The sequence below is a fragment of the Hermetia illucens genome, chromosome 4 (assembly GCF_905115235.1).
Source record: "Hermetia illucens chromosome 4, iHerIll2.2.curated.20191125, whole genome shotgun sequence".
In the NCBI taxonomy this organism is placed as follows: Eukaryota; Metazoa; Arthropoda; class Insecta; order Diptera; family Stratiomyidae; genus Hermetia; species Hermetia illucens.
This window is the reverse complement of record NC_051852.1, coordinates 98,257,867-98,271,357: the sequence shown is the minus strand read 5'-3', so window position 1 is coordinate 98,271,357 and position 13,491 is coordinate 98,257,867. Positions and strand designations below refer to the sequence as shown.

The window sequence follows — 13,491 nt, the reverse complement described above, 5'->3', positions numbered from 1 at the left end:
GCTTTAATTTTTTATGTTATAATCGGATTTTTCAGGTTGGCCTAGAAGCGGATCCATTTTGGATGAGGCTAGTTCTAGCCCATTTAAACTACCCAGAGGAGGCGTTCTTTCAATAGTTTGGTGGTGCTACTCTTGGCCTATTCGATTTATTTTGGCTTGTGTTTGTCCTAATCCGAGAACCAATCGCCGTTTTTACGTAGTTACATTTTTCGTTTGTATAGCATTTCTTGGCCTGAATGCTTACTTTATTGTGTGGATGTTGACGATTTTTGGTAAGTCTGAGCTAAGTTTGATTTCGAAGTTACTAAAAAAACTTCCTTCTCTCATAATAGGTTTAACTGTGGGGATTCCAACTGTGGTTTTGGGTCTCACCATATTGGCCGCGGGTGCTGGTAGTCCAGAAGCATTCTCTTGTGCTATTTCGATACGAAACGGTAACTTTTATCTAATACAATGTATCTATTTTATTATATCTTTGATCTTGTCAGAATTGTTTTTTTTTAAATACTAAAAGAGAGCGCTAGGTTATTACATGGAAGGTCGAGGTGCAACTTTCACTGGGGGAGAGATTTGTGTTGTGACTGGGTACCAGTCGCCTCAACTATGAATGAGCATCTGCATCAAATCGGGGTAATAATTTCCGCCCAGTGCAAAGCTGTCTACATTGCCTCCTAGAGTGCACGGTAGTCCTGTAATGTGTCGTTGCGGTTTCGAATGAACTGCGCTTCATGGCCCCGATCGCACTCGACTGATCTCACTGGTGACAGTGGAATTTGTTTCATGATTTGACGTCGGATACCAGTAGACTCAGCTGTGTGTACCTGAGTCAATTCAGAGCAATAATCTCGGTCAGCATTGGGGACCATATTGCCTCCTATAGGGACTGTAATCCTGTACAGTACCGGTACGGTCTTGAATGAAGTGCTCTAACACACTTAAAGGCCCTGATCCAATATGGATTCTTGCGCCAACGATTATTATTATTATTATCATCTTCAATGGAACAAAAACTAGTATCCGGTCTAGGGCTGCCTTAGTAAGCAACTTCAAAGATCCCGGTTTTGCCGTGAGGTCCACCAATTTGATATCCCTAAGAGCTGTCTGGTGTCTTAACCTTCGTCAGCGCTCCATCTGAGGTAGAGTTTGCCACGTCTTACTTTTCTATCGTAGATATTGCCTTAATAGGCTTTCCGGGCTGAATCACCCCCACCCATACCGATTAAGTGGCTCGCCCAATCCAACGTATTGAACCGGATTTTATCCACTACCAGATGTTATATAGGTTACGGAATCGGTCTTCCCATTATGTCAATATCGTCAGCATGGGCCAGCAGTTGGGCGAATTTGGAGAAAATGGTGCGACTCGCAGTTATATCAGCATCGAGGATCACTTTTTCTAGAAGCAGGTTAAAGAGGATGCGTTATAAATTATCCACTCGTCTTAGATCGTTGTTGACTTTGAATGGTCTCGAGAGTGATCCTGCTGCTTTTTCTGGCCTCGTACATTGGTCAGGGACACCCTGGGCAGTCTTATCAATTTCGTTGGTGCGCTACGCTAATTGTTGCACTGAGTGATACCCAATTTTATGTATAGGATAGATAATGTCCCGTTGCCAGTCGTCAGGCATTGATTCGCTGTCCCACAGCTTGAGCATTAGTTGACGAACCGTATGCTTTAGCTGGTCGCATTCATATTTAACTAATTCGCCGGTAATTCTATCGGCAACTGAAACTTATGGTATTTAAGCCGATGAATTGCACATACTGTTTCTTCTATTTGCATATGCCCACTGTCTCCCACTAACGGAACCTCTAACGCTCCGATATTTTGGCGCGAGGGGCTGCGTGGCCGCGTTCTTTGAGAATGCAACATTGCCCGGTATGCAGCATTCTTCCGTTCCATTGTTAGCTTACATTCATTGTCGAAATAGTTCTCCTGACTGGGGCCAAGTATATTTCTGGCCGTATCAATTATAACGTTCTCCAGGTGTTTGTGAAGACCATTTGTCGATGCTTCATCTCCACACCTTGGGTTGACTAAGGTTATTGCCCCATTAATTTCCCTTTTAAAGGTGCTACGGAAGGCATTATTGTGAATGGCTTCAACATTCACTCTTATTTGCTTGTCAGAGAAGGATTCTAGGTGCTGTTGTTATTCGAGCTCGGAGCACCATGCCAACGAGTGGTGATCCGAGTCTATATTAGCCTCCCTATATTCTCTGATATTCATTATTGCCGCGAGGTGGCGGCATTCGATTAGGATGTGGTGACCTTGGTTCAAAATGATCCGGTAAGAAGAGGCCCACGTTAGTTTGTGGACCACTTTCTGCGCAAACCAACATCTTTTTCAACAAACATTCCATGCAATACTTCTAACTGAATTATCTGCAGTTCGTTATCATTGGTGCTTTTATGTAAGCTATGGGAGTTTATTTTGATGTCATACTGATGGCAGGCTTCTAGGGTCCAGTCTACTGCCTCGTAGAAGGCATTTCTATCCGACTCTGCAGTGTTCTCTATGAACGTTAATGGGGCTTATATTTCGAAGTATTTCTCACAAACCCAAAATGCATAGCCATTGCCTTACGTTTTCGAAGCCGATAACAGTAGGTTTAATTTTTTAGCATAAGAGGAAACCTACTCGGAGTACAGGTTTACTGGAGAAAAGCTATAATATATAGTATAGTAGCTTTTCTCCAGGAAACCAGTCCCTGTCCAGTGCACCTCTTGTAATGTTGTTATATCTGCCTAGTTTCTAGGCGGTATTCAGGCTGTTCAGGGAGTGCGCATTCCATGGGAAAATGCGCAAATCGTTAGTTCTTTTTCACTGCCGCTGTACAAGGCGCCTTTACCGGCTCCGTAACTTCGGTTTGCCGCATACTGTGGTCAGCTCTATCCAACCTTGAGAGCCACTAGGTACAATTTTTAGGTACTAGAGACTCGCCTTTGTCCTTCTCTGTTTACAGTTTTTCCTTAAGAAAGCGATCAATACGTGGGGGTGGAGTGTTTGGTAGTAGCGGTGTTGGTGTTGGTTTCCACTTGGTTCTCCTGCTGCTCTAAAAGTCGCTCTTTGGTTCATCGGGGGTTCCAGTACAGAGTAGAGTGCCGCAGGCAGGTGGATGTGAAAGTGAGGCATCCTTCTTGTAGCAGATGTGGGTGGTGGGGAGTGGTACCATTCGACAGAGGGAGATGGGAGACTTGGTGTGCTCTGATCAGTGGCCAAATGCGAGTGGTCTGTGCAAAAGCGAACGTTTTGTGTGAAAGCCTATTTTGAAAGCGGGCATTCAATCATCCCGCACAGGTTGCATTTCAATACTGCTCCTCCTCTTCCGATCATCTCTTGGAAATGTGTCATCAATCAGAAAGGGGCATCATAACAACGCCACTACCTCAGAAAATATTTTTTTTATTTTTTTTTGGGGTAGGGTAGCTGGATGCATTTACGTACACAGTGTTGGACTCCCGATTCCGTACGTCCTCTGACTACCAAATAAACACCTCCCCATCGTCAGAGAGCTAGCCTGGAACCGTTTATCACATTACTTCGGGCTAGTCCCCGAACTCTCCCGCTTTGCGGAGCCTTCAAATCAGGGAATTCCTTTCACCAACGGGAGTGGAGAGGAGGAAGGGAACTGTCAGTTCAAGGAACCCCCTACCATCCGGCTCCTCCACCGGTCGAGTTCTATCTTCTTAGCAACGAGAAGGGCCCGAACGTAATGGGCAACACGGTTCCACCTGTCAGCAGTCCTCAGCATCTCTTCGACAATGTTGTCTGGAGAGAGATCCCCTGTGTTTAAATAGAGCTGCTGACGAACCCCATCCCACCTTCCACAAGAAAAAAAAGTGTGGTGGGCGTCGTCCACAACTCCATTGCAAAGCACACAATCCGGAGAACGCGCCTTTCCAATCATGTGCAGGTAAGACTGAAAACCTCCATGCCCACTTAAAAATTGGGTAAGGAAATAGTCAGTCTCACCATGCTTCCGATTCAGCCACGCACCCAAGTTGCCGATGAGCCGCGCAGTCCATCTGCCGCTAGTTTCATTTTGCCAAGAGAGCTGCCACTCGTCTAGAGTGTGTTGCCGTTCTTCGCGAGCAACCACCTCCCTTGGCTCATCTCCCTTGCGCTTGTATATGGCCTGATGCTCCCCAGCAAGAAGGGCAACGGGGATAACTCCCGCGATCACCATCACGGCCGGTTCAGAGACAGTGCGGTGCGCAGACGCCACCCGTAAAGTTCCCCGTCTCTGTACTTGCGCGAGACGTTTACGATATACCTCCTTTTTAAGAGCGCCAGCCCATACCTCTGCGCCGTAGAGCAGGACAGACTGCGTTGAGCTCATCAGGAGACGTCGCCTACTAGTCGTAGGACCCCCAATGTTTGCCATTAGCATACTTAACGCCGAAACTCCAGCCGCAGCCTTGTTCGCTGCTGCTTGGATTTGCTCAGAAAAGCTCATCTTTGAGTCAAGAGTCAACCCGAGGTACTTTAACGCTGATTTTGACTCGATGATCGACTCGCCGAACGATATGGGACGCAGGGTCGGAATTCTCTTTTTAGTCGGGATGACTACTTTGGTTTTTTCCAGTGCAAGGTTGAAACCATGAGTAGTCATCCATCCGCTTACCCGTCGCATCAATATGCCGAGTCTGCTTTACGCCTGTTCGACAGTGCGTCCAGCAACAAGCGCTGCGACATCATCTGCATAGCCGACCAGGCGCGACTCTTCTGACATGTCGAGTTTGAGCAGACTGTCATAGGTAGCGTTCCAGAGGTCCGGCCCTAGGATGGATCCCTGTGCCACCCCCGACGTGACCTCCATCCACCTTTGACCCTCTAGTGTTTCATAGAGCAAGGAGCGGTTCCTCAAATCCGTAAGAGATAGTTCGGCACGTTGAAGGTATTGCCTAGTGTGTCTAGAATGTCTTTCCATCTTACGGAATTGAAGGCATTTCTGACGTCAAGCGTTACGAGGAGCACCACCCGTCGAGTTCGGCGGCTATGTGCCTCTGCTAGTCGAACGGCGTCCATGACTTGCATGACAGCATCAATTGTCGATCTCCCTGCCCTAAAACCAAACTGCCGGGGAGATAAATCTCCGGCAGCGCGTATGGCTTCAGCGAGTCTACTTTTGATGAGCTTTTCGAGCACTTTCCCAGCAGTGTCAAGCATACATAGTGGACAGTATGAAGACGGCAATTGGGGGTCGCCTTTTCCTTTAGGGATCAGCGCAAGCCTCGCAACTTTCCAACGAGCAGGGAAAATGTCCTCTTTCAGGCAAGTGTTGAATGCCCCGAGCAGTAGGTCTGGCCGGTGTTGGAATACCAGTTTGTATACCTCTGCTGGAATACCATCGGGTCCTGGCGCTCAGAAAATATTGGGAGGACTCAGGCTGCCATTGAGCAGCCACCCCGGAGCTCAATACGGAGACAGTGAAATATTCTTGACATTTAGGAGCGTTGCATTCATCGAATAATTAAACAACTTCTTCATACGCATCCTTACAAAAGCGTAGTCGTCCATAAATTGCTCCCACATGATTATGAATTGAGATAACTTGCTTGCGAAAACATGCTTGTTGCATTCCTGTGGGACACCGTCATTTTCATTTCCTACGAGACATATTTCCATCTCAGTGGATGCGTCAATAAACAAAATAATACAAATGGAATTATCGGCCGTTATTCTTTTGAAGAAGACAACCGTGCCGTTCCGTTCATGATGTTACATGACCATGATCCAGGATTTTTTTTTTCTGAATTGGTTGAGTTTGAACTGAAAGACGTCTGGTTTCCGGATGATTGCAACACGGATTGTCAGAGACTTTTTGAGAGCAGGTTTCCCTGAACCTCTTTAAGAGGAGATTTGAGCTGCCAGCGCGTGAGTGCCAGACATTCAAATACATACAATCGGTTGTTGCTCTCTAAGGTGAATTCCTTCCTGATGGAAAATGAAATGAAATGGACCAGATGATTTATAGGGTTAATGTGAAATGATCGTTTATCTTATCTTATTTAGTGTCAAAATTGAGCTTGAAGTCCTTCGTCGCGACGGCATAATACGATAGACTGTATTTTTCGTATTACGTGATCGGGGAAAGTGATAAAAAAAGTAACGATGGACGCCCAGCTTAGTTGGGATCACTCCAGCATACTGCGTTCTACTTGATCACACTCCTTCACCAAGGGGTATAAGGCAATTAACCTGGACCCCCAGGTTGCGGGTCCGGAAGTAAGGGCTTACAAGCCCCATCCACCCACAAATCAAACAATTGGTACAGAGACTAGATGAACAGTCTCGGCCAATATTGATATCTGGGAGACGATTTTCTTCGATCCTAGAATGTTAGATCACTAAAGAAATCTGATGCTGTCAAAATCTACTTCAAAAGGTCGGTAAGTACCACCTTAAGATTCTAAAAATTCTGGAAACGAATTAGAATGGCTGAGAGATAACCAACAAGAGGGCGCCCGGGAAAGCAAATGCTATCGACTTCAAACCTCTATACAAAAGATTGTGTGCGCTTCGTGTTAAATCAATGCTTTTTCATGTATGGATTGTCAACATATACGCATGGAAAAAGATGGTTTTTGACAGTAGCCTGGAAAGAACATACGACTCATTGCCTGCGAATGATATCAAGATTTTGCTCGGTGATTTCACGCCAAGCTAACAAAAGCGAGGACATCTCCTGGAACGACCAGGTGTACAGTCTCCACGATATTTCAAATACACGGGCCTTATTGACTTTGCAAGTAGTAGAAATTTAATCATAAAATTGACCTGCTTTCTACATAAGCTCATTCGCAAAGGGATATGTGCGTCTCCATGGCATTACTTTCGATCAGATTGACCACGTTCTTATCATCAAAGGATGCTTATCTAGCATCCTCAATGTAAGAGTGGGAAGGCTAAAAATGATTTAGTAGCAGCAGAGTGACTAGAAGAACGACTAAATCGTATTCTACAGAGCTTCACGTGGAAACTTGTAATAATAATTACAGCGCAAGACGCGGTTGGATATGAATCATGGCACCGGAAAAGTGATTGATTTGATGATGAATTCCAGGAAGCGCTTGACAAGAAAACGATTCATGCAAGCAGCTTGTAAAGCTGACGTCAAGGAACAAAAAGAGAAAATTATGAAAATCTCCGACTGGGATAAAATATCAAGGAAAAAAAAAGTTAAAACATTTTGACGTGGAAATAATGAAAATTGACGACAACATCGCGACCAATAGCACAAGACAAAGGAACAATGAAAGTGAATAGTCTGAGGCGTGGATATCAATGCAAAACACCCTTCATACAAGCAGACACATGGTAATTATTCAAGGACCAAGTGAAAAAGATGATAGGTGGGCCCCTTATTTCAAAAAGTACTCAAGCCCTCGCATGGAACTAAATCACCAGATCCACAATTCGATGACTTCAACCAGACATATGGTAGTATTTGCCAAAATATACTGTACAAAGTAATGCTTGACTCGGTAATTCCAGCAAAACTGTTAAGCCTTACCAGAATGACAGAATGAAAGAGTCAATAATAGCCTGACAAATGTGTTTGAGACAAACGTCTCTATAAATTCTCCCAAATCGTCGCGTATAGAAATGATGTAAACATCATGGCGCGATCTTTCACATCAGCAATGGAGATTTTTATATACATATTTTCATAGAAACCTCGATAGAACAGTAAATGAAGTTGGTCTATAAATTAACGAAAACAAAACGAAAATTATGACGCAAACGAGAAAAATGCAACTTGGAAAATATAGACAATTTTATATACTTACAACCAAAGAAAGATGGAAATGCAGTTGACGAAATAAAAGGTCGAATTTAACTTACAAATAGAGCCTTCTACTCGGTCCTGCCGATTTTAAAAGCTAGCTGCATACACGGGAAAACGAAACTCCGAGTATACAAAACGATAAAACCTGTGCTATACTACAGAAGAGAAACATGAACCTTAACAGCAATTTCCGCAAAACTGGGCAACACCTTGGAGAGGAGGGTCCTGAGCAAAATAATAGTTAAACGAGAGAACTATTGCCGAATCAGATACAATCATGAGTTGAATATTTGACGAACTTGAATCTACAAAATAATCAAACTTCGGAAGTTGCAGTGGGCTTGCCATCTTCAACGTATGGGCGACACTTGGGTACCTAAAAGGGTATTCCTAGGGAGAAGGACGAAGACCGGTAGGAAAGGCCCTATAGCGTTGGGAAGACACCGCATCGCTGTTTAGATTTCGAAATTGGACGGCCCGATCGATGGATCGAGATGTTTGGAGGAAGGGCATCCTGAAATGAAAGCCCGAAATAGGCTGTAGGACTTCCACGGCGACTATTTAATTAATTAATGGTCGCGATGAGCAGAGAAAATCCCGGTAGCTTTCCTACGTTAATAGAGGACTTGTCTCTATGAATAACTTTGGTGACGTGTTGGTGTCTTAACGGTTGCCCGCAGCACCCAGTAGAGGTGTATTCAGAAGGGTTTACCGGTGGTAGTGGGCGCGATCATCAGTTGAGATATTTTTCACTTAAAAGAAATGGCCTTGGGTAATTGTGGGTTAAAATCTAACCGAATCGGCGTTATTTTGATATCTGAAACTCTCTTCGTAAACAAATGCCACCTTAAGTTTATTGACTTTTTGATATGCGGTATGGACCGTTTGTTTCGCACCACGCATGGAGGCACTGCAACTGTGGTCAGCATAAAATACTGTAAATTGCCTTGATATAATGACCATTATCTAAAAGAAACAAATATTATCATCGCATATCACATGTTTTGATAATACAATATTGTCCGTCAATCTACGTATGCAGGTATACCTAGAAATACAATCCCACCTGCGCTATTTGAGGTATTCTTTTCAACCTTGGGATCAAAGTTCATCATTACAGGCGGCTAAAATGATAAATCTTTACCTTGGGATCAAAGATTGATGATTTCGCGGTGAAAGGTTACTCACTGTTGTCATAAATTATCAAATGAGATCAGAAGGAGAGGCTACAAATAGTAAATGTTTATCTGTTTGATTTCTTCGCCATAAAAGACATAATGAACTATTTATATATCATATCAGGATTACTCATGGATTAAAGTTCGTTAGATGAAGAAATTGGACTTGGACTCTGACTTGAGATCCGCGATTTCGCAGTATCCGCGGCTTCGCACATCTGCATTATTTCGCTCGCTTTGGCCTGTGACGAGCTGATGAGAGATTAATTTTCTTTTAACCAGCATATTTTTCTTCTCACCTATTTCAAAATATCAATTTAACAAGTCGGGAAACCGGAAGCTGGACGCTTCAGGTACGAAAGGTTTTGTGTATTTCTTAGTACGTAGCACGTAATATATCCATATATTATGTGAGGATATCCACTTTCGGATGATATTGACATTCATAGTCTTGAATTTGCGAAGAAGCCACAACTTTGACTTATTATAATTTTGTTACTAATAGTGCGATTTCCACCAAACTTGGTGAGATCATGCTCTATGTTATACTCTATATTATTGTGAAATTTCGTCGTGCTAGGATGAACTTAAGGGGGGTTTTGCAGTCAATTATTAAAAATTATGGTAATATACTATTATTAACTTTATTTGTACAGATATCACTATGGAAGGTATTTCGGAGCCCAGGCGCCATATAGTGACAGCCTCCTGATTTTTTTCAGATTTTTCGGCTTGGTAGTTTCTGAGAATGGCCCCCTTAAAGGAATGATCACTTTCAACCCCCCGCACTCCCCACCTTTCCAACAAATGTCAAAACTAAGACCGGCTTCGAAAAGTAGTAACCGAGACCTTTCATTTGATACCCCACATGACTATATTTGATGAAAAAAAAATTTACACCCCCCTTTTGCATGTATGGGGACCCCCCCTTAAATTCAACATAAAAGGATGTAACTCACTGTATGCGTGAGCGTTCACAGTTCCCACCTTTCTACCAAATTTAGTGTCAATCGCTACAACCGTCTCCGAGAAAAATGCGTGTGACGGACAGACAGACAGACAGACAGACAGACAGACAGACAGACAGACGGACAGACAGACAGACAGACAGACAGACAGACAGTAAACCGATTTTAATAAGGTTTTGTGTTTACACAAAACCTTAAAAATGACCAGTTTTGTTTTTCTTTTCACAATTTTATTTGTAGAATACTATCACTTTTTAATTCCCCCAAAACCCTAAAATTCATGTAAATTTTTCCTAAATTTTCTAATATTCCGAAACGGATCGTTAACGTTTTTGATGTTACTTCCAAGGATCATTCTGCATACTACTGAATGCATTTCTGACACTTATTTCTGGCTAAGGCGAAAGGCATGAGAGTGTGAATAATGTGTGATAAAAGTCGGAGGGCTTAATTTTTTGGTGAGTTGAGAATAAACAAAAAGGAAAAGGATGGGATGTTTTAAAGATACTTTCAACTTATCCAGGAAGCGAGGTGGTATTGAAAGAATTCAAATTTTTACAAACTGTGTCTAACTCAACTGGTGGGTGCTCTTCTATGACGAGAATTGGTCGCGTTTTCGACTACATCTTAAAGTTCCTAAAGTTAATGAAAAGGCTGGCCATTTTAGTATCTCTACAATTAGACTCCTGTTTTAGATGCCACGACCAGATTTTTTCTTCCGTCTACACCCCCAAGGCAGTGGAAAACCGCATCCTCTGGTATACCACGGTAACCAGAACAATTCAGGGAATCACCCAATTCTTGCAGTAACCACTGTGTCCTGTGAGAAACTAGATAACAACAACGTTTCTTTAATTGGACCATTTTCTAATGTGCGGAATGATACTATGTACCCTCCAATGCTTCGAGGACTCGTTGCATCTGCGTTGTAGGACTCTTGCGAATCTTATCTTGACACGTTCCTATATTCTGCGAATCCATAGGTATGTTTTGTATTCTACAGTAAATGTATTAAAAGTGTGAGCGAATATGTCGAATTTAGTCTGCGTTGCAAGTTTCAACGCTTGGTTGAGAATACCATGCAAGTCTGATCGTAGTTTTCGCTAATCCTCCTCTAGTCCTCTTCGGTATTTGGCGGTTGGTTGGATTGGATCACCACTTGCTTGTTTGGTTTTTCGATTAAATGCTACTTCCAAGAATCAGACATATGATGTTGTTTGCTAATTATGGTCAGATCGATGTCTTTCTGCGGATGGTCAGCCAGAGTAGTTCATGCATGAAATGGTCGAACTGATTTGTATTAACGTCATATGGCATTTGTTGTTACTGCTGCTTGTAATGTGCCAATGATCCACATCCTTCTTTTTGTGGGTTGGCACCACAGTCGTTACTGATATGGCCTTTCACTCAGCACTTTCTGTGAGGTATTTGAGTTACATTTTGAGTTACATGCTATATGACCGACGTGAAGGCATCTGTTGTATCGGTTCACTGCTACTTTGATTTGAATGGCTGATATCGGCCTGATGTCCCAGGGATACACAGACATTTGTTTGATACAAGGAGAGATGTTTGTATTAAGCAGGCATTCATCTGAGGTAGGCATATGTTTAACATAGTTCTTCTAATATCCATTGAACGCGCTCCTCTAGGGTGCAGTAAATTCATACTCGACGTTATGTTAACAGTATGCTGGTCCTAAGTCCAGGTAAAGGAGGAGGGTTTTAGGAAACATGCTTATTACTATCCTTAGTGAAAATCTTGCGATTGGGTAAAGTGAAGGTGGGCGCCCGTCCAGCTGAGTTGGGGTAACTTTGGTGTATTACATCATACCTGATCACACCTCTTAATCAAGAGGAACTAACTCAATTGACCTGGTCTTGGGGGTTCATAGCAATGCGTGTACAGTCCGTCATCTATCAAAAAATCAAACATCAGAAACAGAATGAAAAGCTTCGGATAAGGTTGATACCATGGAAATTACCGCACAAATGAATAAATGACTACGCTCTTGGATCCTGGAATGTTAAATCACTAAATAAATTTGGTGCTGTCAGGGTTCTAGCAGGCCAGGAAACGAATTGGAATGGCTAAGAGATAACTGACATGAAGTTGCACATATTCTTCAAAAATGGGAAGCTGTCAGGGAAACTTTAGTTAGGAGTCACTTTCATCGTGGATAGGGATTTTAAAGCAAATGTTATTGACTTTAACCTATACACGAACGATTGTGTCCGCTTCGTATCAAAGCAAAGTTTTTATTATATTTCACCCTTACGGAAAAACTGTGGTAACTCCCAAAATTGTGGTTTTAAGGTGTTGTGTGGAACAAAACCTTGATAAAATCGATCTGTCTGTCCGTCTGTTTGCCCGTCAATCACATGGGATATACTCCGAAATGGCTGGGTCCATCATCAAAGAATTCGGTGAGAATATGTGGCCTGTGAACCGCTATACGGGAAATGGAGAGTCAGATACATGAAACCAAGAGTTGTACCAAATTCTTGACGAGTCTGAAGTCTCCAAACAAGTTGAAGCACCGTATATTTCTTTACTCGATATTCTGGTCTACTTATCTACAACCCTCATACGACTTTCTAAATATAAACAATCCTTATTGCATAATGGTAATCATAGTATCATTCTTGTAACTTTTCAGGTGAAAGCGGTATCGGTATATCAAATGCTCTAGGGGCGAACACCCTACAAATCGTCTTCTCCCTTGGGGTGCCATGGTTCATCAAGAGCATAATGAATATGGAGAAGGGGATAAATGAGATTTATATTAGCTCAGACAACATCGAATACATCATTGGTATTCTCTTACTCTCAACAGTAACACTTTTTGCAATTCTCGCCATTTTTGGATTCCGTCTACGAAGGATGACTGGAGTTGCCCTCTTAACTGCATATCTTGTGTACATTACGCTACAAGTCTTGATCGAAATGGATGTGTTCTCCACCCCAACGAATGGATGCTGAGGATGTAAGATGATTTAGTGGCAGTTTCAGGAAATTTATACTCAATGATTGCATTTAGTAACGACTAGCTGTATTGACTATTTATTTTGGTAATGTTTTATTCAAGAACTAATTTCATATGTTCTCTTTGATCTTTTATGATTGAGAATTTGTTGACTTGAATTTGCTATTTTTGCTTTTAACTTGTTTTAAGTGCCGTGACTTCGCATGGAGTGCAGTAATAAAGTAATTTCAATAATTAACTAAACGGAACTATTTTGAGAATTTCTAAAATTAAATTGGATTTACTAAAGTTGTTCTCTTTAAAAGGTTTACATTTTGAAAAAAGAACACAAGAAATATCTTCAAAATTTTTAATAGACACTGGATCCGCAGGTCCTTTGTGGGTGGCGAACTTTTTTCACAAAACTCATCTTCTAACCTTCCGTTTCTACCATAAAAAATTATATCACTGAGTGAATTTAACTCATTCTAGCTTTATCTATTTTCTTTCGTTCTCGGTACTCGTAACCCGGCTTTCCCGGTCGTCCCCGTTTTCTCAACCTATTTTATATGGATTCCATTATG

At 42.4% G+C, this 13,491-nt stretch overlaps 1 protein-coding gene across 1 annotated transcript in view; it reads left to right on the top strand.

Moving 5' to 3' along the window:
* LOC119655814 (sodium/potassium/calcium exchanger 4-like) overlaps positions 1 to 13,163 on the top strand; it is a 36,788-nt gene extending 23,625 nt beyond the window's left edge. The window contains exons 6-8 of the mRNA XM_038061919.1: positions 36 to 272; positions 333 to 434; positions 12,602 to 13,163. Of these exons, the coding sequence (XP_037917847.1) occupies positions 36 to 272; positions 333 to 434; positions 12,602 to 12,924 (662 nt within the window). The 3' untranslated portion in view covers positions 12,925 to 13,163. The remainder of the gene's footprint in view (positions 1 to 35; positions 273 to 332; positions 435 to 12,601) is intronic.
* The last annotated feature ends 328 nt before the right edge of the window (positions 13,164 to 13,491 follow it).